This window comes from Pelecanus crispus, chromosome 1 (assembly GCF_030463565.1).
Source record: "Pelecanus crispus isolate bPelCri1 chromosome 1, bPelCri1.pri, whole genome shotgun sequence".
Lineage (NCBI taxonomy): Eukaryota > Metazoa > Chordata > Aves > Pelecaniformes > Pelecanidae > Pelecanus > Pelecanus crispus.
In genome coordinates this window covers 76871154-76897376 of record NC_134643.1, presented here as the reverse complement: position 1 = coordinate 76897376, position 26223 = coordinate 76871154, and the positions used below count along the sequence as shown (strand labels likewise).

At 40.4% G+C, this 26223-nt stretch overlaps 2 protein-coding genes across 2 annotated transcripts in view; one reads left to right on the top strand and one right to left on the bottom strand.

The window, feature by feature from the left end:
• Positions 1–4051: 4051 nt before the first annotated feature.
• Positions 4052–9819, top strand: SPX (spexin hormone). The gene is made up of 6 exons (XM_075707235.1): positions 4052–4057; positions 4982–5062; positions 5172–5229; positions 6660–6722; positions 7378–7464; positions 9761–9819. The coding sequence occupies exons 1-6, from the start codon at positions 4052–4054 to the stop codon at positions 9817–9819; spliced, it is 354 nt and encodes a 117-aa protein (XP_075563350.1).
• Positions 9820–14193: 4374 nt separating this feature from the next.
• GYS2 (glycogen synthase 2) overlaps positions 14194–26223 on the bottom strand; it is a 47898-nt gene continuing 35868 nt past the window's right edge. The window contains exons 10-16 of the mRNA XM_075718942.1: positions 26132–26210; positions 25367–25480; positions 23146–23272; positions 18947–19042; positions 17256–17419; positions 15971–16051; positions 14194–14409 (exon numbers count right to left, since the gene is read on the bottom strand). Of these exons, the coding sequence (XP_075575057.1) occupies positions 14194–14409; positions 15971–16051; positions 17256–17419; positions 18947–19042; positions 23146–23272; positions 25367–25480; positions 26132–26210 (877 nt within the window). The remainder of the gene's footprint in view (positions 14410–15970; positions 16052–17255; positions 17420–18946; positions 19043–23145; positions 23273–25366; positions 25481–26131; positions 26211–26223) is intronic.

Sequence of the window (26223 nt, the reverse complement as noted above, 5' to 3'; positions counted from 1 at the left end):
GATAATAGAGCCACAGCTTTCCAAGGCAATCTATTTATATTTCACTGTGTTACTGTTAGAAAGCTTGCCTTACTATCTAACTTAAATCCCCTTACTGCAAATTAAACACAAAATTCTTTGTTTGCAATTCCTACTTTGCAGACTCTGCCATATTTCACAGCCTTTTAAGATGCTATGGTTAGCATGTATGAGCCAGAAGTACACTGTGCTAGGTGCTGTTCAGATGCCAGACAGAAGTGAGATGTATTTCCCAAAGAGTTAACAAACTAACAGGAAAGCACAAAGGAAATGAGAATAAGCACAAGAGACAAAGGTCATAAATCTCAGGAGATTTATACCCTGACACCATCAGAATACCATATTTGCTGATGTACTTACTGGCCACCCCCACACAACAGCTACACCTTTTACTCAAGAGCAAGCAATGGATCACTGGTGTCCTTACCAGCAGTTTAAAAATAGACAGGCACAATGACTGTAGCCAATATTTTTAGGGAAATATTTGGGAAAGTACATGGTCATGATGCAAGTCAGTGATGTATTTTTGACCCCACTAGGTAAAACTGCACCACACAAGAACTTTTTCACCCACCTCAGCACTGAACTTCAATCCCAGAAATTGGCTTTTTATCATTTACAGTGTCAGGATAAGCAGTCTCTGCCCTTTAGATCATCTTTAAGAATAAGAATAGGTTATGTTCTTTCTAATAAGGGGTCCTGCTGCTACTGCAAGCTTCATTCTACTTCCCTCACTTAGGGTATTGATTACATGCCAAAGCTACTTCCTCATTTATGTGAATCAGCTGAGAAATGGCAGGATTGATGAGTGCTTCATGTACAGCTCATCATCCTGAAGTGCTGTAGTTTTTTAGTGTGTTATGATCCATAACCCAATTATAGGCTACTTCATTTTTCAAGAGTACAAGCTTACATATGCCCATACACATCCACACGTTTTTTTGTGAATGTAAACACTCTCAGTACATGCATTTCCTTCCCAAAGTATTGCCTCCTGTTGCTGTTTGCAAATAATCACGTCCCATATGCCATCCAAGAAGTGGTTAGATTTCTTGGAAGAGTGAGAGGACCACCTTCTCATAGGAACATGACAAGAAAGAACTATGAAGGGAGAAGAAGAGTCTTTTAAATTTTAATCACTAGAGTAGAATTGACAAACCTGGAGTTCTTTGTTCTGCATGCAGACTTCTTACAGTTTTCCACTGAGGTGGTTTTGAAATATATTTCTTTTTGAAACACCAAAGCAACTTAGAATTGCTGGTCATAGTAAAAATAAATGGATTTAGGGCCCTAAGTCACAAAGACACAGAGAATTTAAGGGAAAAATAAAAACCTTTTGGAAAAAAAATTATGGAAATTCAGTTTGGGATTGGGTTCATTTCACCTGATGTTGTCTGTGTAAAATGCTGTCTGAAGCCAATGAAGGGACACAGACATCGCCAGAGGGGAATTCAGTCCTTCTCTCAGAATGCTCTACACTCTGTGGCCAGAGGGTGCTCTTTGAAGTCCTGTTTCCCTCCTTTCTGTAGGAGTGATTCAGTTCCTAGTCAAAAGCAATTAGTGACATTTTAGGTGCCCTAGGGATCCTGCCTGCCTTTCAGCTGCTTCTCCACAAGTCTTGGGTCTCTTGCAGGCCCTGTGTTACAGCCGGCAGTCCTATGGGTATGTCTCGGGTCCCCTGGATGGTGTTCGGGCAAGGTAGCCTGTCTCTTGCTACTTGCTGAAACTAAACACTTCACTTTTAGACACCTTAGTGCCATTGAGACATCTGATGGTACAACATTAAAACCATTTAATTTAAGAGGATGCTGTCAATGCCCTGCATTTGCTCTTGAGCTGATGGTCACCTGACTCTGCAATAAGCCAGTTCAGGTTTTGACCTCTCCAGTTCAGGTCCTTGCTGTCCTCCAGGCAGCCTCAAACAAGCATCAGTCTCTACAAGGAGGCAAATGGGACTCTGGCAATATAGACAGGTTTGGAAGAGAGAGCGAGGCTCCAGCAAGCCCAACTCAGAGCAGCTCAGGCTTTGCAAAGCGGTCAAAAGATAAGAAAATCTGAAGTTGTCTTTCTACGGTGTGGTAACAAGATAAATCTTTCTCCATGCCTCCCATTCTCTTCCCCTTCTCCCCAGTTCTAACAGAAGGGGCTGAGCTGGTTGTCTTCACAGTTTATTTTGTGTTAACTTGTTTCATTCCAGAGGCAGGAGAACCAGGGCTTATTTTCAGTGCCAAACTCATTCTGGTTTTTCTACCGCAAGGAGAACCATTGTGAAGAGAATATACTTTACATTGACCAATACCAAAGGTAGGAGGTTAATTTTCACAGACTCAGTCGCATGTTTTGATTCTGGCCCTGTGGTCTGTGCATAAAGAGAGGCTCTGAAGTCTCTACAGAAGGGAAGAGGTGAGTAGCTTTATCTTTTCCAAGTGTCTGCTTGTTAAATGTCTCCTGGATGCATGCATAGCCCCTTTCTAAGGCTAAGGGTTAAACATCATCAAGAGATGTCTCTGATCTGTCAGAGCAAGAGGAAAAGAGCAGGGAAAATGTAAACTTCACATTGAAGTAGATGCAAGTAGAATCTCTTCTGCTGATGAGGGTGCATCATGCCATGGCCTCTTTAAAGGACAGAGGTATAATAGCAGCTCCCAGCCATCATGAGAGCCACATGAGACCAAAACCTGAATTTCCCTCTCATTTCTTACATCTATACCAGAGTGAGTTGCAGCTACTGCCAGGTCTGTATATTCGATGAACAATTCTGTCTGGCATGAGCAGAGAATAGAGCAATATCCCCCCCAAAACCAGGAGAGCAATTGCACCTTCACTAACAGTGTGCTTCAGAGCCGTCTCTACAGACACATCATGTCAAGGAAAAACTCATAACAAGCCTTAGCAGTGCCTATCTGCGCACTCCTCACTCAGACTCCACATACATGAGCATGTGTTTGTCACACATACAGGCTGACCTGTATTTTTGTTACACCACAGGCTGGTCCTGTTTGTGAGGCTGCCACAGTAAACTTTCTACTGGCCGATCTTCTAATCAGCAAGTTTCTGGCTCCCTGTTTGCTTTGCTTCCCCTTCTGCTCCCCTCTCTCATTTTACAAAGGCAAAAATGAAGAAGCAGAGATAAAAACCCTAGCTACAGAACCAGCAAGGCTAGGCGTCAAGCATGATTAGCTCTTTGCCTGAGGACCAAACCCACAATCCATGACTGCGATGAGTCAAACAATCAGTTAGAAGTAGCTTATGGAAATGACTTCTTTGATTCCTGATTCCTGCCTTTTTTCTGTTTACTGCTCCACCACTTGACCTATTCAAGCCGGTGGTCGGGGCTTCTACTCTAACCAATCCACAAGAGAGAAAAGTCTTTCTGACTATTAAGGGTTGGGGTTTTTTTTGGTGGATTTTGTATTCAGCTTTGTATTTTTACTTGTGCGTAAGAAAACTAGATACAAGAGATCATTAGAGAATCAAACAAGAGACTGCATCCTCTAAATGTATGCTAGGAATAACCTCAAGCTAGTGACACTGGATAAGTCACCTTTTTCTTGATGTTGGTATGTTATGACTGGAGAGTAATTTACTAACTTTCCCAGCTCCCACAATGGATAGCAATCTGATATATGTTGGATTATCCTAGGTAAACACTCATCATCCATATTAATATCTGCTTCTAGCTGTGGTTATCGATCATCTAGCAAGAAGGTGACGTATTGCAATTGCAGAGGGCTGATGCTGATGTATTCAGAAAGTATTCACCTGGCTAATGGGGTGCATCTCCAAGTGAATCCATCTTTCAATCATTTCCCTGACTTCCTGCAAGACTACAGGTTTCCCTCAGGAGTCATCAGACCTTCTACTTCTCCATCTACAGGGCTGACAAGAGATCCCTTTAGACTCCTCCGCCTTGCCACAGAAGGGGAGGGTACCTTCACTCCAAAGATTTAAAAAGGGACCCTCAAAACTGTAGGAGATCTTGTGACACATTATCCCAAGAAAAGAAGACTGAAGATTTGGCGCTGAACTAAGTATGAAGGTGAGTGAGACTCTTTTGGGGTGTGGGAAACATTTAGTTTGCAATTTATGCTTTTTCATATGAGTATAATATTTAGGAACTGCAGGGGGGCTTAATAGTTTTAGCTTAAAAATAACCTAAGAGGAATATATACATAGATATATTCAGCGTGCTTGAAACAACTGCATTAGAAAAACATTAATAGCACAATGTGCTCTCAAAAACAGGATGAAATAAACCACTGTGGATCATAATGTTAGATGCTCTCTGTTGCCCATCACTTTCATCGATGCATGAATAACAACATGGTCTGTGTGAACAAGCAGAGATGCAACTTGTTCGCAGGATTCATGCTCAATGCTTTCATTTGCATGTGCTGCATCAGCGAACAAACTCCAAGAATCAAAAAAGCCTCTCTCGTGACATGTGTGTAATCATGGTTGATGCAAATAGGATGCTAAGTTTAAAAACTTTCTTTTCCTGAGGAAGTAGTGATCTGCTGTCCTGGTTCGTTGGTTGGTTTGTTTGGAATGGCAAGTCCCCTACAGTTCCTTGTTGTCTAAACTCTATGATTCAAGGTTTGGTAAAATCAAGGTATACTTTATGTAATCTTTCACCCTTAGTTGGTACATTATTCTCATTTCTGGAGGATCCTTGTAAATAGGAGCACAAAAGGTGCTTGCCTCAGTGGCAGTTCTCACCGGTATGGAACCTTTACAATGAATATGAGTAAAGAGAACTTGTTGAGAATGTTTGATTCAACATTCATGTTCCCATCAGATCACTGTGTATTGAAGCGAAATAGCCACTGAGCAAGAGGAGGTTTGGCAGCAAGACAAGGAGAAAGGAGCAACTGGAAATACCCTCACATTTAAATTTAAAGTTGAGAGGATCTACAGATCTGAAAGGCTTTTCCTGTACCTTGTGGTTCTTTCTTGTGCACAGGGACTGCGTAAAATGACAGCATCTGCAATGGCACTGTTCCTGGCAGCGTCCTTCATATCTTTCTCCTGCAGTGCACCTCAGGTAAACAGCTTTCTCAAGCATCTCACAGGCTGATGCCGTTTAAGTATTTGTACTCGTTAGTAATGGTATGCAACGTTGACATATCTTTATTCTCTTTTTTGGCATAAAGTATCATTTCCAAAGGAGAAACTGGACTCCTCAGGCTATGCTCTATTTGAAGGGTGCACGTAAGTCCCAAGCTCTTTCCATTTTGAGGAGATAACTTTCTCTATCACTGGATTATTTCTGATCTGCTTGGCTCCACACAAGCAGTAAATCCGTGAGGATGCTGTGGAGGTAGAAGTTCTGAGGCCTGAAGGGAGGTGTTAATTGTTATTTCTTCTTGTCTCAGAAACAGTGGCATTGCCATTATTATTATTGTGGTTATTAAAAATCAAATTGAAGAAAGCAAGTGTTGGAAGAAGAAAAGCAAAACAAAGTACTAAAAATGTATAGAGTTTGCAGCTTGATTGTAAAACCTATTGGAAAAGCGGTTTCCTTATCTGAAATAATCTTAAAGAGGGTTTAAGACACACTGGATATAGCTATCATTCCTTATTCTCACTCAGGCTTTATTAAAACATCTTCTCAAGCAATAGGAGAACACACATTCCTACTACAAGAATCTTGCATTAGAGTTGGTATTAAGACCACAGGCAACCTCTTCTGAGGAGAACGTGGATGTCAGGGTTATCAATATTGCAGTGTTAAGGTTGTTGAAGTGACATTTTGAGTTTCTAGTGTTACTCCAGAGTTAAAGAAGCCTTAAATACAAAGATAAAATTTACAGTCAAAGAGAGGTTTTGTCCTTTGATACAAACCCACAAAATTTAACAGAAATATTCAAATTTTTAAAAATCTTATTCTGAATTGTTGTTTCAAAATTAAAAGCTATCAGGTAGGGTAGGTATTAAGAGGTCAAGAAAAATAGCTTCCTTGAAATTAAAAAAAAATTTGAAGCTTACAATCCTGAGAGAAATGCAAAAGGGAGACAAGTAATAACAATGCAAAATAAGTAAAGGCTCTAAACAACTGTAAGTGTAACTGAAAGAAGTTCTAGTGACATTAATAAAATTATTTCTATCCATAAAAGAAAAGAATTTGGCCCTTTTTTGTTTTGTTTAAGTCTTCCAATTGAATAATGCACTGTGTTACTTCTATACTGACCTATGTATCATTCTTATTGATGCATAGGAAGTAATGTGATTTTATTTTTTCAGTGTTTTTTTCATTTTTCAAATAGAAATATCCCTTTAAAAGGCAATACTTCATAGTCCAGCAAGGAGATCGAAGGCTCTTGACCGTACAGCAGTTGAGGAAAGAGTGAGAAAAAGACAGTAAATTCCTCCCTACACACAGTTCCTACAGCAAGTTAATACAAGAATGAAAAGTGCTGAAACACCAGTTCTGTGGAATAAAGTATGTCTTGAGTGTTCAGGTTTAGGATGGGCAATAGCTGATTTGGAAAGTCTCTGGGATGCATTTATACCTCTCATTTTATGTTTGTAGAAGTATTGCTGTAATTTTGTATTTTGAAAAGTCTACTTCAGGTATTGTAAAGTACAAATTACAACAGATTTGGGAGGTTGTTTTCACCATTTTCCCACTGCTTTTGTAGAGGGACGTCGATTCATCTCAGATGAGAGCCAGCAAAAGGATCTGTATGACAGAATGCAGCTGGGTAAGTACATGTGCACAGGTGTATGTAACAAGTCAGTCTTTCCTCAGATTATGGGAGCAATCTGTGGAAACTGGAGGGGATTTGTTTTCCTGGAATTATATTCAAGGAAGCAATTAAGCTCCCTTTTGTTAGTTCCTTCATTCCAAAAAGCAGATGATAAAGACTGTCTGACTTTCCTCTCTTGTGTACCTGTGTGGCTTCATTTGCATAAGTGATGTTTCAGACTGACCTGGCTATTAAGTGGGATTATCATCAGTACCTTTGACTTTCTTTTTCCACTGGAAAAAATCAAATCAAGTTATTAATTGTGCTGAACTGACAAATGACGAAAGTAGGCAACATTAATCCATGCTAGACAATGTTTCTGGAGGAAACAAAGTGGTGTAGCAAAGTAAGGAACATATGAAAAAAGAATATGTTCTTTTTACCTTCTAAGGGACTTTAAAACAGCCTCCTTTTTTAATAAGATGGCTATTCTCTTCTGTGTTAAATATCTATCAGGCTGGTTTTGAGCAGAAAATGTTACAGAGCAAAGGAGACAACAGTATTTTTTTCTCTTTCAGTCTCTAGTTATAGAGATAGAAAAGCAAAGAACAAAATAAATAAATGCCAGTAAACGCTAACAAACCATGCATCTCTGATTTTATAATTCTAGAAACACGCAGCCAAAACACAAATCCTTTATCTCTTTCTGAAGCTGCAGCACTCTTCCTTAGTTCCTTACGGAAAGCACAAGAAGAAGGTAAATGCACGTTTTGTCTTACTCTGGCTTTTTTAAAAGGGGTTTATCAGTATTTCATTTACTGACAGTTTAGTAAATTGATCTAAAAGACCTGGTTTGAAATGAGATATTATTCCACAGAGTGTATTGTATTAGGGTGTACGTTTACACAGATTAGAACATGAATCAGATAAATGATAGTAGGTAAACTTTTGTATATTCTGCTTTTAATTTGCTTTTCAGATTTTTATTGGTTTAAATTCAAGGGAATGGCTGTTTTGAATTGAATTTTCCAGAACAAAACTCTACTGGGGCTCCTTTTTTTGCAGAATAGTGTTTGCTTGTGAAATTTTCCTTCCTCCATTGGCTCTTATGTCCTGGTGGAAAGGCTTAAAAGAATCCTAAAAAGCTCCAGCAGAGGAGCTTTGGGATTCACATTTGGCTCCTGAGAGCTCTCTCGATGGCACAGCTGACAAGGGGTCCCAATGACATTTAAAGGCAGATCCCTGAAATACCTTGAAAAATCCCGTAATTCATTCATGTGTTCCCAGCCTCCCAGAGATATTGTCTAACCCTCCCATCTCTGTCTCCTCACCGCTTGCTTCCTCACCACCTGCTGCGTGCTTCTACTTCTCACTTCAGAACCTCATAACCCACCTCTCCCCTCCACAACACCCCCAGCAAAACCCAGTTATTGAGTCACACTTAAATAACTTGGTGTTCCTCATCTCCTTCACGCATATTGCACCCCCTTAGATGAGGACCCCTATCCTCTGTTCCCCAGCTCCCTCACCCTGCTATAGTTCACCTTTTGTCCCTAGACCAGCTTTCCTGCAAAGCATTATCCTGAACCCCTCCTCGTCTGATGCATACATACAGCTCAGCAGGCTGAGACCCTAAATCTATTCTATCCATGTCCTCTGTCTTTCTACCTTTCACCTCTTCAGGTACACAGACAATTTTTCAGAAATGGAGCTGGGGACAGGGAGTTTGTAAAAGGAGGATACACCCTACAGTGCTGTGGAGAGTCTGTGCTGGGGTGCTGGGCTCTGGCCCTTGGGTGCTAGGGAGGCTGTTGTAGCATGTAGAAGCCCAGGAGTTTGTCTAAGTTACGCTCTTCCCCTCTTTGGTTCAGGACATGGAGGAACAGAAGGTGGCTAGAAGCTACCTTTTTTTCTTATTGTCCAGGTTGTGAGTTCCTTATTCAGCCTCTTAATTTCTGTCATCATGACAGGAAGAAAAAGTGCTTTACTTGAATTAGGAGGTGTGAAGTAAAACCCTAGTAAAATATGAGATAGTTTTGTACCTTTCACATGGATGAGTGGTAAGACAGGCCTGTTACTGCCTAATCGCCTTTGACATAATCAACAGTGTGTAATAAATAACTGCCTTGCCATTGCTGCAGTATCACCTCTTCTTAGTTATTTAAAGTATGCAGCTTTCCTGAAATGAAAGGAGGGTGTGAGAAACACCCGACAGAATTTACCTGGTGTATGTGTAGATATCCTGGAATCACTCCTGTCTTCTCCACTTCCTAAAGTCTCCCACTGTACGTCATGTAATGCTGGGGCTCTGTGCTCAGCTCTCTCTTCCCTGCCCTGGTGGAACTCTGCTAACCAAAAAAATTCAGTGGCATTTTGACTGAGAGAGAATGGCAGAATTAGAAAGGAGCATAGTGCTTTGGACAAAATAAATGAGAAGTTCTAAAGATAAATCAGTGAAAGTGTCATTTGTGTGCTAACAAAAAGAGAAAATCCTGTGAAGTTCATGATTCATAAATTTTAGTGGTATTTTCCTGCCTGCTGTTGCTATTCCAGAGGAGACAGTGGACAGCGAGAGCCCCTAAGAAAAAAGGTGACATATCTGAGAGAGCTAAGTAGAACCAGCAGCTTGTTTGAAAAATACTGTGTGGAATAACATTGCCATCATTGTAGTAGGGAATAACAACACAGTCAAACCTGGGTAAGCCCTGCACTTTCAGAAGATCACTTTCAGGTAATTTTGGAATCCTCTTGACTGAGAGAAATGTGCAAATAAAGAACAAATGCATTATTTACCTCTGCATGAAGGATTTGTGCCTTGTACTAAGATATCCCTCTGGACATGGTTTGTATCTTAGCTCTTCAGCAAACAGAAAAATTCCTACATTTAAAATGAGAGAAGGTATGATTATTTCTACAGATGCCTGCATCTCTTAGCTAAGCAGTCACATTACACTAGGCCTGTGCCTGAGGCGCATCTATCTCATGAAAACTTTGGCTGACTGAACTTTCCTTTATCTACAGCTTATTTTTCCCCTTTGTGTCTTGTTTTACAGTTGAAGAAGAAAACAGTGATCACCCTGGCTACTTGAGAGATAATTTATCAAATTGGTGAATTATTTCAAATTTCTTGAACATTTGTATTGCATACACCCTGAAATAATAATTTGTGTAAACAGAGTATTTCATCCATCCTCACTTAAGTTCCCAAAGGGTGACGTATATACTCATTGCAACATTTTGAATGCAAACTGACTAAAAGTTACTCATTCAGATAAGGAAATTATTTGTAAAGTTCCTGCTTTGTTTAGACCATTTTGTATGTCCCACCCAAAATTTAAAATATAGTGTACCATCTTACCTGAAAAGATGATTGAAACTGTCTTTTTAGACAACTACTTCATTAAAATCAATTTTTCAATAGTCTTTGGGAAACCTTCTACCACCTTCCACCCAGCTGTATATTGAAGCCTTTTCATTTCCGGCAAAAGTAGATTCCTTCATTACTTCACCGCTGGCCCTGTAAGTTGTTGATGGTCAATAAAACAATCCAGCTATCTTTGACTGCAAAGCTGGTGATGGTTTGTTTTTTTTTGCAGATATCTGTCACCACAGAGAATAGGCAACAGCACTTACTTAGACTTCAGCGCTTCCCTGGTTACATGCATGCAGAAATGCGTATTCTGAACAATCCTACTGAGCAAGTCCCACTACATAAAGATAGTACAGGGATAGGTCTTACAGGATCAGGGCCTCATTAATGACTACGGCATACAGTCACGACTGTTGTCAGGAGGTGCAGTATTGCTGGAGCTAGTGGTGGTGTACTAGGTACAAATCTAGTGTCACACATGACAACAGCCATACAGAATATTAATTGCATTGTTATTGTACTTTTTTGTTGGTCTGGTTTTTGAGTTGCAAAACTGGAATTATACATAAATCAGTTAATTATCATTCCATGCTGATAAGGATGTATTTAACATTATTTATGTAGTCTGTGATCTTATTGGAAAGCCCTCTGTAGTTCTCATGTAATTAAAAAGTAGCCACATGATTCTTGTGTCCAAGCAACTATGTTTTATTTTTTTAACCTTTAACCCTAGTCGTGCTCTTCATCTTTTAATGCTACTTTCCTCTGATCTTTCTCATGACACTGCTAATTAATTTAGTTAACTCACACTAACTATAGTGTTGCTTTTCCTCAACACAAAGAAACGCAGCTGAAGGAACAGAGGAATTAATTTTTATCATGGGACTATAGGCACTTTCAGTAATTGTTTATAATCTGTATAATTTCATGGAGGAACATACCTGGAGAAATCAAAATGTCCTTGTTCATTTTTAAGCACTAATACATCTTTCAATAGCAGTATATGTTGTATGGCAGAAGATATTCATGATGAACTTTCACCTAAAGGCCAACAGTATCCACCAGAATCTTTTCATTAATTTAATTGTTCTTTGTTTCAGGCATACTTGGCATATCTCAGGTGTATGTAAGTTATTTTTCAGCATATTTTACAGTATGATCAATCAGTGCTCAGACAAAAAGTAGAAGGCTTATACAACCTTTGGCTTATTAGTATCATGAAATTCATATGCCTCTAAATGTCCCAGAGGTACAAAAGCTGTACTAATCACATTCCCAGTGGACTGATTTTTGTATGTATTCCTGATCTAAGCTTACTAGCTTAAACAATTCTTTACAAATATAATGAAATAGAATAAATGTTCTGCCTTGTTGGTGAGCTGTTTGTGAAACCCTAATATTTTCAAACTGGCAGATAATCACTTATGAAACAGAGAGCTGCTACGAAGCTTGTCAGATGTCAGTAACTGTTAGAAATGTGTGGCATTTAAGTTAGGCAATCTGTCGCCTTGACTGAATGAAAAGCCGTTCCCTCTAACACTGCAAATTCAAAAGGCAGAGATGTTTTGCTGTAGTTAAATTGCCTTGCCTCTGACAGCTAGTCCTAGCATTCAAGGCAGAACTAAAATAAGCCTAGGGGCATGAGGCAGAGGTCACTTGGGCCACTGTGGGACCATTTCTGAGAAGAATGGACATAGTATTCTCATTAGTCGTATCTCAAAAGTTGCACACTTTCTGTCACCAGGTAGGTGCTCAAAGCATGTGAGCGTGCTGAAACAAACACAGCTGGATTTGTACGAGATGTCATGCCAACTCTCTGCTCTTCCCAGGGAACTCAAACACCATAAGCACATCTAAGAGAACCTGCAATCTGGATCATAGGTGTTGCTTATTTTTCTCCTCTGGGACTTGTCCAGGAAGAACAAGTGTAGCTGTCTTAATGCAACCCTAACACAACCTTTCCACTTTTGATATTGTCTGTGCTGTGCCTCCATCATTTAGCAATATTTACAATATGTGTGTAGTGATCACATCTTTCAGCACTGCAGTGAAGCTGGGTCTGGAATGATGATAAACAGATGTTCACCAGCCTGTGGCTACTAGAACACTTTTAGGCAACCAAGGAAGTGCTGGATCACTCTCAGATAATGCTAATGCAATTAGCACTGCATTGCAATGACAGGGAATTTGGGGTGAAATGCTTTTCTTCAGTACAACAGTGCATTGAAATACAAGTGATAATGTCAGATTTCTTGATTTTTTTTTTTTTAAGAGAACATTAACTTTCAATCAATATGCCTTTTAAATGTTCTTTTGCTGGGGCTCTCAGCCATTGCATTCTTCAACTCTGCAACAGAACTTTGATTAAAAGCACTTTGGGGAAGAATATACATTTCTGAACTCACAAAATGCAGTTTTTATCCACTTACTAAACTCTGTGAAGGAAAATATTTGCAGTATCTTTGTTTTCACCACTTTCATATGAAAAATAACTACTCATTGTTTTAATTACTTTAAAACACTAAAAAAATACTGACTCCTTTTAAATCCAATTAAGTTTTTGCTGTAAAAGCCTGAACCTGTCTTCTGAGAATAGTTATTCTTTCAGGTATCCAAATCAGCTTAAGAATGAAAGTCCAATTTTAAAATTGATTTTAGGTGGCCAAAAATACAAATATGCACCTAACCACTTTTATTCTGTACGGCCTATAGTAAGAACCATGTCATCAAATATTTGCTAAGTGTTTGAAAGGTAGGTGTCTAATCAAAGTTGGACATCTAGGCTCCCCCTGGGATTGACAGTGAAGGTAAATACCTCTAAAGGTTCCATCATCCTACCTGCTGAAGAACAGGCTGAATCAAATCCTGGAAATGTCTTTTCTTGAACAGCATGAGAAATTCTTGATGCACAAACTTCTAACATAAAAGATAAATCTCCTTCCTAATGTCTTCATGTCAAGGTCTACTTCTGAAGAGCATGTTCAGGCCCTCTCTGCATCTCTAGGAATTGAAATACTTTTGAAAGCTTTCTGTAAGTCAAATGAAATGTCTAGTTCTCATTGTGAGGTTCAATTATTCCCCAAGCACCTTCAAGTTTCAGGTGTTTTTTGAAATTATGTCTGTGGAGCAGATGTGTTCTTGGAATTATTTTAGCATTATTTGTTATGATCAGGTTTCCTCTAGAAGAAATAAAATAGAGCATGGACTAACAGGGCAATTGGAAGAACTAGAGTTACCCATCTTGGAATGTTGTCACATTGCTCTATGGCATGTACATTTGTCTGCAGGGGAAGGTGTTACTTTAGGAAATTTTGTCATTCTCTGTAGCCAAGCCGCATTAATTTCCTCCCAAATTAGTTTGTTAACAAACTTAGAATCTAAGACAATAAAAACAATAAAAGAGACATACCAGAGGAATCAGAAAATAAACAGTCTGCTGTTTATTGTGGGTCTAAATGACTTCAGAAAGATGACTTCATCTGTCTCTCAAATTCAAATGCCCACTGCATAAGACTATATTGTTCCACTGGAAGTATGTTTTACCACTGGATCAAGACACTTCTGTGTGCTGTAAAAAATGTTTTAAATGATGTAAGCTTACAATAAACAGCATAAGGATAAAGAACGACCATTTTCTTTTCAGTGGATCTTTGTTAACCCTGCCAAGGTTTCCCCAGTGTAACACTTTTTTCTCTAAATTTTTTGAGCTCTGTCTTAAAGTTCGTGTTAGTTTAGGAGGGGAAAAGGGGGAACATAAATGAAGCACAAATACATTTGGGACACCCATAATGGAGCTATCAGCATAGACTATGATTAATATAGATGATTATATAGACAAAGGTATGATCTGCAGTTTGTATAAGCTCCTGAGGGGACTGTCACATTCTCTAGGTTTATTAAGCTTGAGAAATCTCTTATACCTCAAAGGGGCACAGAAGAACTGTCATTTAAACTACTTTCAAGGTGAAATAATATTAGGCTTTCCAACAGTGTAGCTCAAGTAACATTTAAGATTCCCCTAATTATATCACACTGTTCTTAACACAAAGCTTGCCAAGCCTACAGGAGAAACTGTTGAATGGATGGAGAGACCCTGCCAGGGTGAGAGCAATTAATTCAGTTCCTGTATTCTCCATGCTGCTTCTTTTTTCCTTGTGGCAATACTCCAAGGGAAAAGGGAGACTTGATGTTTTGTCTATCCCTTTCAGCTTCCTCATCCTCATCATATCTTTCATCTTCATCTTCACCTTCACTATGGTGAGGGCTAGAATGCTGAGAGACAGAAGGCGATGGTGGCACTGATGAAGGCCTGGGGTACCTGAAACCCTCCGTCTGGCAGAGAGAGAGAAGCAAGTTGTATATGTTACCAGAGTGTTCCTCAATTGTTGTATATAGAAATTTAAGGCTATCAACACTTCACAGGAAACCAATGGTGGGACGTAGGCTAGGCCTTCTCTGTACTCTAAAATTAAACTCCCATGAACCCAGATCCCGTCAGTCCTTCTCTGCCACTAAGTACACACTTGTATGGCAGTGATCTTTAGCCTGTGCCATAAACAACATGCTGCCCTTCCAGCACTGCTTTTTGCAAAATACTACTATCTTTATTGAGCCTTAAAACCATCAATGCAACACGAAATCCTTCTGTACTCTGTAGTCAGAATATGTTTATTGAAATTCAGAATTCAGTGTGAAGTTTTAAAACAGTTTTCTAGTTATAATGTCAATATCTGCAAAACCAGAACCAAGCAAGGTGTTTTGGCCCGAGCCTCCTTTCTCCTTCTTTTTAAAAAAACAAGAGTTGCTCTCTGGAGGTGTTTTCAAATAATATGGTTCTTACATTGGATCTGAGCAGCCTCCATTCTCAAATTAGTGCTAATATGCACTATGCAAGAACTGTTTGAAGGTGTGCCTTCAAACTGACCCCTTGCAGTTCCAGCCACAGCCTCCTCCTCACGTACCATGTTTAGATGAAGGCAATACTTTGCCCTGCTTTCCCTAGAACATCCCTTCCCAGTTCTCTTTCTATTTGGTTTGCGCAGAACATCTCCATGGCATTTATCATAGAATCACAGAATTGTTTAGGTTGGAAAAGACCTTTAAGATCATTTGAGTCCAACTGTTAACCTAGCACTGCCAAGTCCACCACTAAACCATGTTCCTAAGCACCACATCTACACCTCTTTTAAATACCTCCAGGGATGGTGACTCAACCACTTCCCTGGGCAGCCTGTTCCAATGCTTGACAACCCTTTCTGTGAAGAAATTTTCCCCAGTATCCAATCTAAACCTCCCCAGTGCAACTTGAGGCCATTACCTCTTGTCCTATCGCTTGTTACTTGGGAGAAGAGACTGACACCCACCTTGCTACAACCTCCTTTTGGGTAATTGTAGAGAGCGGTAAGTTCTCCCCTCAGCCTCCTTTTCTCCAGGCTAAACAATCCCGGTTCCCTCAGCCACTCCTCATAAGACTTGTGCTCTAGACCCTTCACCAGCTTTGTTGCCCTTCTTTGGACATGCTCCAGCACCTCAATCAGAAGCAAAATTAGGAGCTGCTACTCTTCTAATAGGAATTTCAAGGGCCAGCTCCTCAGCTGGTCTAAAGGGGCATAGTCCCATCCAGGTCACTCTAAATCACCTGAAGAACTGTTCTTGTACCGCACCTGGTACCCCTGATATTTGCGTCTGATACCATTACAACTCCTGACTAGAGCTTGGGTCTATAACTTGTTGAGCTTTTAACTATGAGTTCCTACTTCCCTTCAGTTAAAACAAAACTTGCTAATGCTCTTCTCTCTCTCTCTCTCTCTCTCTCTCACTCTCACTCTCTTTCTCTCTCTCTTTGTAAAGTAGCTAAAATGCAGATGAACTCATCTCCAAAAGCAGACTTTACCTTTGGTGGAGCACTTGGTTCCATCTCAAATTTATCTGGAAATGTTCTGCTGAGGGCCAAGTGTCTGGCATGCATGTAATACTGCAACATAAAAGAGAAGCCTTTACAAGTCAAGGAAGTCTTGGGTAGATTTAAGCAGGAAAGAAAGGAACAGAAAATGAGTATTTTCTAAAAGATGATGCTGAACAAAGGCTAAACATGTTTTCAGCTAAGGAGAATCCAACCGATATCGCTGCTTGTAATGAACACATTGCTGTGAAGTAGTGAGCCATTCATGATACATTCACACTGAAGCAGGGTCTGGAACTAGAGTCTGGAACAGAAACTGAATAAGGTTTCTGTAAGACTAGGATGTATCAAGATGGAAACCAGCACTTGTCTCAGTCAGTGTAGTTCTTGTTGAATGATAGGTATTCTTTATCCCTCAAGATAGAACTGGCTCTTTTTTAACAAAGAAAATTGACCTCTTTAAGTGTGCATGTGTATACACATAAACTTTGGATTCATCCTTGCACAGGAAGCCTGTGTGACAGTTACAGAGAAGTAACATTTATGAGTTTACTGAGGCCTGGTATTTAAGAATTTGGCAAAAATATTTCCATAAATATGTCACTATATTCATGAGTCTCCATCACATGCACAGAAAAAATATCTTCTTGTGTCCGGCTCTTATGCTGTGTTGGGAACCATATAAACAGAAAGGTTCTCACACAGCTATCAGAGCAGGACAAGGTCCAAAATAGTTACAAAACTCATATATGTGCATCCGCTTCTTTGCTTCTGTGGACTTGAGAATACTGCTTTGCTACTCTCTTTTTAGTAGGTTGTACAGCATTGTTTTCTATGTCAAATTAAAAACATTATTTTGCCTTTAAGGCACAGGGGTAGTTTAGGAGTGTTGAGGAGCCACACGGCCCAGCAGCATTTTAGGAAGAACAGGTAGGATTTTTGAAAGAGTCCAGATGACTCTGGAGCACAAATGCTACTTATTGTAGCGTTGCCAGTGTTGTCAGAGGCACAAGCTTTTTACATTTTCTTTAGCATAAGGAGTACAAAGACCTCAGTGTGACTGGCTTCTGCTCTAACTTATTAAGCTGTCATGTCTCTCCTTACCACTGGAGAATGGAAGCATTACACTGAAGTGTAAAAGCTTTGCCTTTAGCACCTTTGAGAGGTGCTTTTCAGAACAGAGATGTCTCCTTGCATTGTAGCATGATGCTGAAGGCTGTTAGTTAGACCTACATGTCTGCAATTTTTAATACCTCTGTTACATAGTTTCACACACCCTGCCTAGGTATCTCCAGTCCAACAGATCTGAGAGCCTCTCAGTTCGGTTTCTTTGGATGATCCTCTGGCGACGGGACTGCTGACAAAATCCATACAGGAACTGAGTCAGCTGGTTGCATGATTCATCAGGTGAGCGGAACCTCCTGTCAACTATGTAGATGCCTGAAGGACACAAAAAAGGTGAAGAAGAGTGGAACTGAAAATGGGATGTAACCTCTTATATTTCCATTCTACTTTCTGTCACATAGTCTTACAAACATTACATGTATTATATGTTCTTTTTAATGTTAGAAGGCAGCTGTAACTGGAACATTTGTTACTCTTCTGATGGAATGGAAAGCTGCAGAGAAATATGCATTTTTTAATTTTAATTTTCTTTATCTTTCAGGCTGAAATTCAGTAAATTATTCAAAACTCAGAGGCTTTGTTGTTGTGTAAGTATGTCCAAAAGGATTCAAGGGTTTCTGGATAAAGAAGACATATCATTTTTATCTCCCATTATTTTTAAAATACTGACTGCTTATAAAAAATAATCTAGTGCTTTCCTAGTTTGCAGTAGAATTTAGAAGCGTGGATGGTCAGAATCAGCCTGTAGGGGAAAGGCTGTGTTTTCTGTAGAAATACAAGTGTTTCCATAGAGATAGCTAACTCACATACATTAGTTGATCTACAATTCAGGCAGACAGAGGGGCAAGGTAAGCTTTGTCTCTAGTTTGTTGAGATCAATATTTTTATTCTTGCCACTTTTCTTACAGCAGGGCATTAGGAAGAAAAGGGTACTAGACCTCAGCTATCTTAATGGACAAGACAGATACACAACTACCTTAACTGAAATGCCTGGTGTCCCCTAGGAATGTAGAGTAAGTTATGTCAATGCTCACATCTATGTTTTGGCAGAGAAAAGCAAGTGACCTGTGCTCTTGGTCTGTGACCTTTCTGAAGGCTCTACAAAGACATGTCTACCCAGGCAGGCATAGCTATATTTTGCAACTGGCTCTACCCCTGTCCCTAGGTTAAGGCATCGCTGGTACTAGTGTGGAGCTGTCACTGCCTGATTGTGCAGACAAGCCAAGGTACTTAGAAAGAGGCCCTAGTTCGAGCACATTTTCAATATTGTCTTGACACACCAGGAGCTGGCTATTCTCCTCCTCACCACACTCCAGTCATGAACCGTTTCTAAACCTCATAGAGCAGATTCTTATTTGCAAGTAGGTTCCTTTTATTTTCACAGGTTTATTTTTTAGTGTACATGATAATTTACTCTTTGTTTGGTGGGGGCAAGTTTTACTGCCCTCAAAGTCCCGGTACATCCTTCTTGGACTATTCAAAGAGAAGCAGATTTTCACTGCTTCTTGTGAAGGGCTCGTAGTATTACACTGTAACCACAGGCATTAAAGGGAAGTGCTGGGAGACTCTAGAGTAGTATGAGGAGTGCTGAGTTTGGAAGGATAAAGCAGACAAAAGGTTAAAGGGAGACAAAAGAGAGAGAACCTAGAAAGGGTTGGGATAAATATGAAAGCTTGAATGGCTGGTTCAACATAATGAGATATTCAGAGCTCTGAATATATTCCCCCAATGAACTCCACTGCACTAGTGAAAGCACAACATTGAGGAATAACAGCATTGTTGTTGTGCTTTTTGCTTTCCTAACTCGGAGTTGGTATTTTGATATGGTGTTAAATATTTTACCATAAGCCGCTGGGTCAGAAACATGTTCCTGCATGAAGCAGCCGAATCCAGAAAGGTTTGTGGTTACACTGGGAATGCCCATCACAGTACATTCAGCTGCCGAAAGAAACAGACAAAACGCATTTCAGGGCAATATGCTTTGAATGTTTTCACCTTGAGAGAAAAAAAGGAAAAGAAACACGCAGACAGAAAGTCCCATAACACTAGAGCTGTTCTGAAGATGTCAAGTGAAAACTATTATGCTTTGTTGTGGATTTGGAGAAAAAGAAAAAAGAAAGAAAGAAAAAGAAATTTTAAAGATAAAATTTCACACTGTTTTTGTGAACATATCTTTGTGTTTCCCAGAAGCTAAACTGAAGACTTTCTGGTAGTCCAGTGTTGAAACAGAGAACCCCAATATATATAGTCTGGACTGTTTGTTTGGATTTTAAATTGAAGCCTGTTGTACACATATGTTCATTAGTTGTTCACAACTATTTACAAAACTGAATCTCTTAAGCGCAGGAGCATGTTAGACTTCCTGTTTTGATAGTAATTGTTTGTAAACTGGTCCCTAGAGCAAGAAAAAAACCCCATCATTAATTCAGGACTGCATTCAAAGTAGATGTAAAGCTGGTTTTATAAAATTAGAAAATATATGCATCTTTTGTAGTTGTTTCTATCATTGCTGTGAGTAAGAGTAACTGTTTACTCAGGCTTAAGAGTTTTTGCCAGTGAACTTAAGCCTAACCTAAGACAGCACGCAGATAAAGTAAATACTCTAGTCCTTGAAATGTTGAAAGCTATCTACATGGCCTTCATTCATATGACAATAAAACTGGTGTCTATAAAACAGTTATAAATCTACCTTAAAAAAAAAAAATCACTTTTTGTTTTGGGAGAATTAAATGGGTATCAAAAAAAGAGAATTGCTTCTGCATTAGTAAAGGAAAAAGAAACTACTCTTTTAACTAGTGTAAATCACAGTTTTCCTCAAAACTGCTAAGCATCAGTCTAACTTTTCTGTCCAGGTTTACTTTAATATTCACTTCAAAATCACCCCTGGCTGTCACACTTTCTTTATACCTTTGCTGAGATTAGAACAGGAAGAGAAATTGCTGAAATGCAAGACAGTTGTCTTACTTGGAATTGAATAGCTCTCTTACTTGGCAAGAAATAGCTCTGGAGAATGACTAAATTTGCAAAATTTCTATTCTGATTCATTGGCTTACAACAAATGCTCTTCAGAGGGGCACCCCAAATTTCAGATGTGTATCAAGATTACAGAAGGTATTTTGGAGGACATAAAAACCCCAGGCACCTAGGCTTTGATCTTCATAGGTATTCAAATCACAGTTTGCACTGATTTTATCAGTGTGATAAAGTTCTCAATTTTGGGTGATGCTAAGTGGAGGGGCAGCAAAACTATTACCATGGACTTCCAGAGGACAGACTTTGGCCTCTTCAGGACCCTGGTTGGGAAAGTCCCTTGGGAGGCGGTCCTGAAGGGCAAAGGGGTCCAGGAAGGCTGGGCCTTCTTCAAGAAGGAAGTCTTAAGGGCGCAGGAGCGGGCTGTCCCCGTGTGTCGTAAGACCAACCGGCGGGGAAATCGACCGGCCTGGCTGAATAGGGAGCTTTTGTGGGGACTCAGGGAAAAAAGGAGAGTCTATCACCTTTGGAAGAAGGGGCGGGCAACTCAGGAGGTGTACAGGGATCTTGTTAGGTCCTGCAGGGAGGAAATTAGAAAAGCAAAAGCCCAGCTAGAACTCAATCTGGCCAGTGCTGTAAAAGACAATAAAAAATGCTTTTATAAGTACATCAGCAATAAAAGGAGAGCCAAGGAGGATCTCCATTCTTTGCTGGATGTGGGGGGGAACATTGTCACCGAGGACAAGGAAAAGACTGAAGTACTTAACGCCTTCTTTGCCTCTGTGTTTAACAGCCAGACCGGTCATCCCCAGGGTACTCAGGCCCCTGAGCTAGAGGATAGGGATGGGGACCAGAATGGAGCCCACATAGTCCAGGAGGAAGCAGTTAATGACCTGCTACGCCACCTGGACGCTCACAAGTCTATGGGGCTGGATGGGATCCACCCGAGAGTACTGAGGGAGCTGGCGGAGGAGCTTGCCAAGCCACTCTCCATCATCTATCAGCAGTCCTGGTTAACAGGGGAGGTCCCTGATGACTGGAGGCTTGCCAATGTGACGCCCATCTACAAGAAGGGCCGGAAGGAGGACCCAGGGAACTACAGGCCTGTCAGCCTGACCTCGGTGCCGGGGAAGATTATGGAGACGTTCATCTTGAGCGAACTCCACAGGCAAGTACAGGTCAACCAGGGGATCAGACCCAGCCAGCATGGGTTCACGAAAGGGAGGTCCTGCTTGACCAACCTGATCTCCTTCTATGACCTGGTGACCCGCCTGGTAGATGATGGAAAGGCTGTGGATGTCATCTACCTGGACTTTAGCAAAGCTTTTGACACCGTCTCGCATAATATCCTCCTCGGGAAGCTGGCAGCTCACGGCTTGGACAGGCATACTCTTTGCTGGGTAAAGAACTGGTTGGGTGGCCGAGCCCAGAGAGTTGTGGTAAATGGTGTTAAGTCCAGTTGGCAGCCGGTCACAAGCGGTGTTCCCCAGGGCTCTGTTTTAGGGCCAGTCTTGTTCAATATCTTTATCAATGATCTGGATGAGGGGATTGAGTGTGCCCTCAGTAAGTTTGCAGACGACACCAAATTGGGAGTGTCAATCTGCTTGAGGGTAGGATGGCCCTGCAGAGGGACCTGGACAGGCTGGATCGATGGGCTGTGGCCAACTGTATGAGGTTCAACAAGGCCAAGTGCCAGGTCCTGCACTTCGGTCACAACAACCCCATGCAACGCTACAGGCTTGGGGAGGAGTGGCTGGAAAGCTGCCTGGCCAAAAAGGATCTGGGGGTGTTGGTAGATAGCCGGCTGAACATGAGCCAGCAGTGTGCCCAGGTGGCCAAGAAGGCCAACAGCATCCTGGCTTGTATCAGGAATGCTGTGGCCAGCAGGAGCAGGGAGGTGATTGTCCCCCTGTACTCGGCGCTGGTGAGGCCGCACCTCAAATACTGTGTCCAGTTTTGGGCCCCTCAATACAAGAAAGACATTGAGGTGCTGGAGCATGTTCAGAGATGGGCAACAAGGCTGGTGAAGGGTCTGGAGAACAAGTCTTATGAGGAGCAGCTGAGGGAACTGGGATTGTTTAGCTTAGAGAAGAGGAGGCTGAGGGGAGACCTTATCGCTCTCTACAACTACCTGAAAGGAGGTAGTAGTGAGGTGGGTGTTGGTCTCTTCTCCCAAGCAGCTAGTGATAGGTCGAGAGGAAATGGGCTCAAGCTGCGCCAGGGGAAGTTTAGACTGGAAATTAGGAAAAATTTCTTTACGGAAAGGGTGGTCAAGCATTGGAACAGGCTGCCCAGAGAGGTGGTGGAGTCACCATCCCTGGAAGTGTTCAAAAAATGGGTAGATGTGGCACTTCGGGATATGGTTTAGTCTAGTCTACCCTTGATTGGTTTAGGTGGGCTTGGTGGTGTAGGTTAATGGTTGGACTGGATGATCTTAAAGGTCTTTTCCAACCTAGACAATTCTATGATTCTATGATTCTATTCTATGATTCTATCAGGTGTTAAGTGCCTTTTGTAAATCAGGACCAATTTTTTAAGTCAGAAACTACATGCTTTCTCTATCTTTAGAAATTGCCATTTAATTCTGTGAGATTCTCTACCACTGCATGTATTTGTGGTAAATATCTTAGATATGGGGTTACATAATTCTATCAAACTTAACTGTTGTCTTGAATTAAATCCACTGAAGTATGTCGGCTGGTAGCATCAGATTTCTTGCCCTACTTTTTTCAATACGTACATTCCTCTTTAACACTTCTTTTAAAATCCTTGGATCAAGAACTAGGTTTAAAAAATGATTTTTTGTTCTAAAGCCACAGAAAATCAAAAGATTACATGTTAGTATGGGAAAGGGTCCAGGGCAGGGACAAATGTGAGTAGTTGTCAGTCAGTAGATGCCATTTTATACCACCTGGACCCCAAATTTTGCCATCAGTAAGACCTTTGCACTGCAGAGGAGAGAGCCAAAAGAGTTTTTTCAGCACTCCAGAAGAAAATGGCTGCAAAGATATTCTGTGTCAACAGAATGGGTATTCATCTTTCAATACTAGTTAAGTGTACAGATTGCCTACCTGGAGTGTAACCCCACGGTTCATAGTATGATGGAAATACACCAAGGTGGCAGCCTCTAACAAACTCCTCATAGTCCAAGGGCAGCAATGGGCTTGTCGAAGAAAGAAACTCTGGATGTAGGATCACCTGGATATACAAAACTTACATTAGAGGTTAAAGAAAACCATCATCAATACATTTTAATTATCAATAAGCTTAAGCAATTTCTTCACTCTGGTATCTGGACAACACCTCCTTTGCCCATCTGTTATCTAATTAACTTCCCACACTAAAATGTATCCTGCCTGTGTGCAGTCTTGTCCTGGAAACAATACTGATAATGAACCCTTTTTCTGGACAGGTCCTCAGCTTTATGCTTGTTGATCAAGGAAGACCAAGTGCATTGAGAATTATGCCTAAGTCTGTGGCATTTAGCAATACTAAATTGGTTCTCTTGGTCTGTTGTAGCAAGGTACAGAGTATTGAGATGTCTTGTTCCAGAGGAGGCCTCAGGAGGATACAGCACTTCTGAGCTTTACAGCATCCAGCTGAAATATAGGAATGCTTACGGTACTCAATGGAGCTCTCAAGAACTGAGAGAATTTTGAAACCAGACATATTGCAGCCCCACCATCACAATCCTGTGCCTAGGCTAACTTGCTGAAAGACAAAGCTTATTAACTTAGGGTAATGTCCTGCTTTCAGGACCCAAGCTAATTTATCTGTGTGACTCTGCAGGGCTGACTCTAGTCAGCTTTGGGAGGAAGAAGAGTGAGGGAAGGCTTTAACCTTCTCTGGGCTTTTTTCCCCCCACATAAACACACTGCAGACATTATTCTATGTCAAGGATATGCTTTTATCCTTTCTTAATAATATAGTCATGCTACTCAAGTAAATCAACACACGAATGTATTCAACCAGTAAATGGGCTGTAAACTCATTATGCAAGCTTATTTGCATATGACCCTGGTGAATCAAATAAGATTTACCATTGGCATTGCTGAGGCTACTTCTCACATCAACTGTGTCTGCATGGTTATGTCATACATCTCTCAAAATGACTTTCCATTTGAAGTTTACAGAATTTTCGTCCATGACATTCAGCTCATTAAGTATTAAGCCTGTTCATGCAGCAGGTAATTTTCTCGTGGTAATGAAGTTTTGTACAGACTTGACATATACCTAGCCAATCAAGTCTGCTGAGAAGCAGGAAGAGGTGTCTGTGGTGTCACATGCTATCTGCTTTCTAATGACTTCAAGCAGTTAGTTCTGAGGAATTTTTTATTACATTTATATACAGTGCATCCTTTCACCCTATTTTTGTTAACTCAAGTATATTATTACCATAGTATGCTCTCAGACCTCGCTGGAGACACACACTTAGCAGAGAATATGTTAAGCCAGGAAGAAGCAACTAGGAAGTTGAGGAAAATGTTTACTCAGTTATCGTCACAGGTTTAAAAGCCAGAACACTGAGAACAAGTGATATGTCATTGTCAGAGATACACAGTATCTGACTTTAAAAAGAAGGTTTAGAAGAGGAAGAATTTGCAATTTTAGGTGCTACTTTGACTAGACAGATGATGAGATAGTCATAGTTAACAGAGAGAATGCCAGCGATTGCCAGACCAAAAAAAAACAGTTTGGCAGACTTGTGAAAGTGGGAGCTGATCATTTCTGTGGTCTGGCAAGACAGACATGGAAGTAAGGAAAGGATTTATTTACATACATTTAGCTTCAACCCTTGATGTAAACATGAGCACAGCATGAACAGGAAGTATTTCTGCTCAGGATCAAAGCCCTGGTTACCTTCTACAGCAAATGCTGAGTGTCAGGGTGTTGTTCTTAAGAGATGAACTCCAGAAATGTCTGTGCTCAAACTCTGGACCTCCAGTTTTAAGCAAATGAATCTATTACAGAGTTTTACATCTGGGTGCAAATGACCTGTGGCACTTTCTGGATTTCAGGAGTACTAGCTCCTCATTCAGTACAGGAGGCAGCAATGAAAACAATTTCCTAACATCAGATTTCTAACTTGAAATTAACTTGGTTAAACAGCAACTGAGGATATCTGTGAAGTGACTAGTTTTATTCCTGGAAAGAGAGGAAGAGGGAGGAAGCACTCTACTAGCATAATATTGCCTATCCAGAATTTGACTGCACTCCGCATGCTAATGATCCAGACTGAGACTGTTTAAAGAAATTCCATTTTATATCTAAAATGAAAATGACAGAGTGTACCTTTACTCTGTCTGTCCGGTTATTGAAAAGGCCAATGCGTCGGATGGTATTGAGGATTGGATCATTGCCGTCGTCAATCATGTTGTGAGTGGTCACTGGAGGCAGACAGTGTCGCTAAAGAGAAAAAAGGCGATCCAATAAGCCAGACAAAACTGTTGGCAAAGAGTCCTGTTACCATTTTCTAAGGTTAGTGGAAGACACTGGGAGATTTTGTCATTGCTGTGGATAGGTTTTTAACCTTTCGTTTTAAGGTAAGAAAGGAAAGTTATGATCATATAATGTTGTATTCTATATAACTAAGGCCACAAATGAGACCATAAAATCTGTCATAGGACTTCTTTCATTTACCTCAAAACAAATGTATTTCTACTAACTTTTAGAAAGGCCTACCATTTAATTTTAATGGTTTTTAGTCAATATGTTATGTCTCCTTAAGAGATTGACTTTACATATTCAATAAAAATGCAAGAATCCAGGCTTCAGGAACAATGCAAAGTTTGCACTTAATGCAGAGGAAAAGAATTAGGAATTTTGGTGTCCTGCAAGTGACTGGGGGAATATCCATGCATTCCCCAAAAGAATTAGTTTGGGTCATACTCTCATTAAAAACGATCACAGCTGATCTTTAAATATTACTGATGAGAAGCATATTTGCTGAAAACTTCTTTTTCAATGCATACATATCACTATATGTCATACACAATCCTTGTACATAGTTATGTTTATCATTTATACTGGATGTTCGTGTAAATAATATTTTCTGACCTGAGTTGAAAAGATGGCTCTTTTCATAATGGTTATATCATCTCGGTCAAGAATCTTGTTCAAGTCTGGAATTTCTCCTCTGCAGAGGCAAC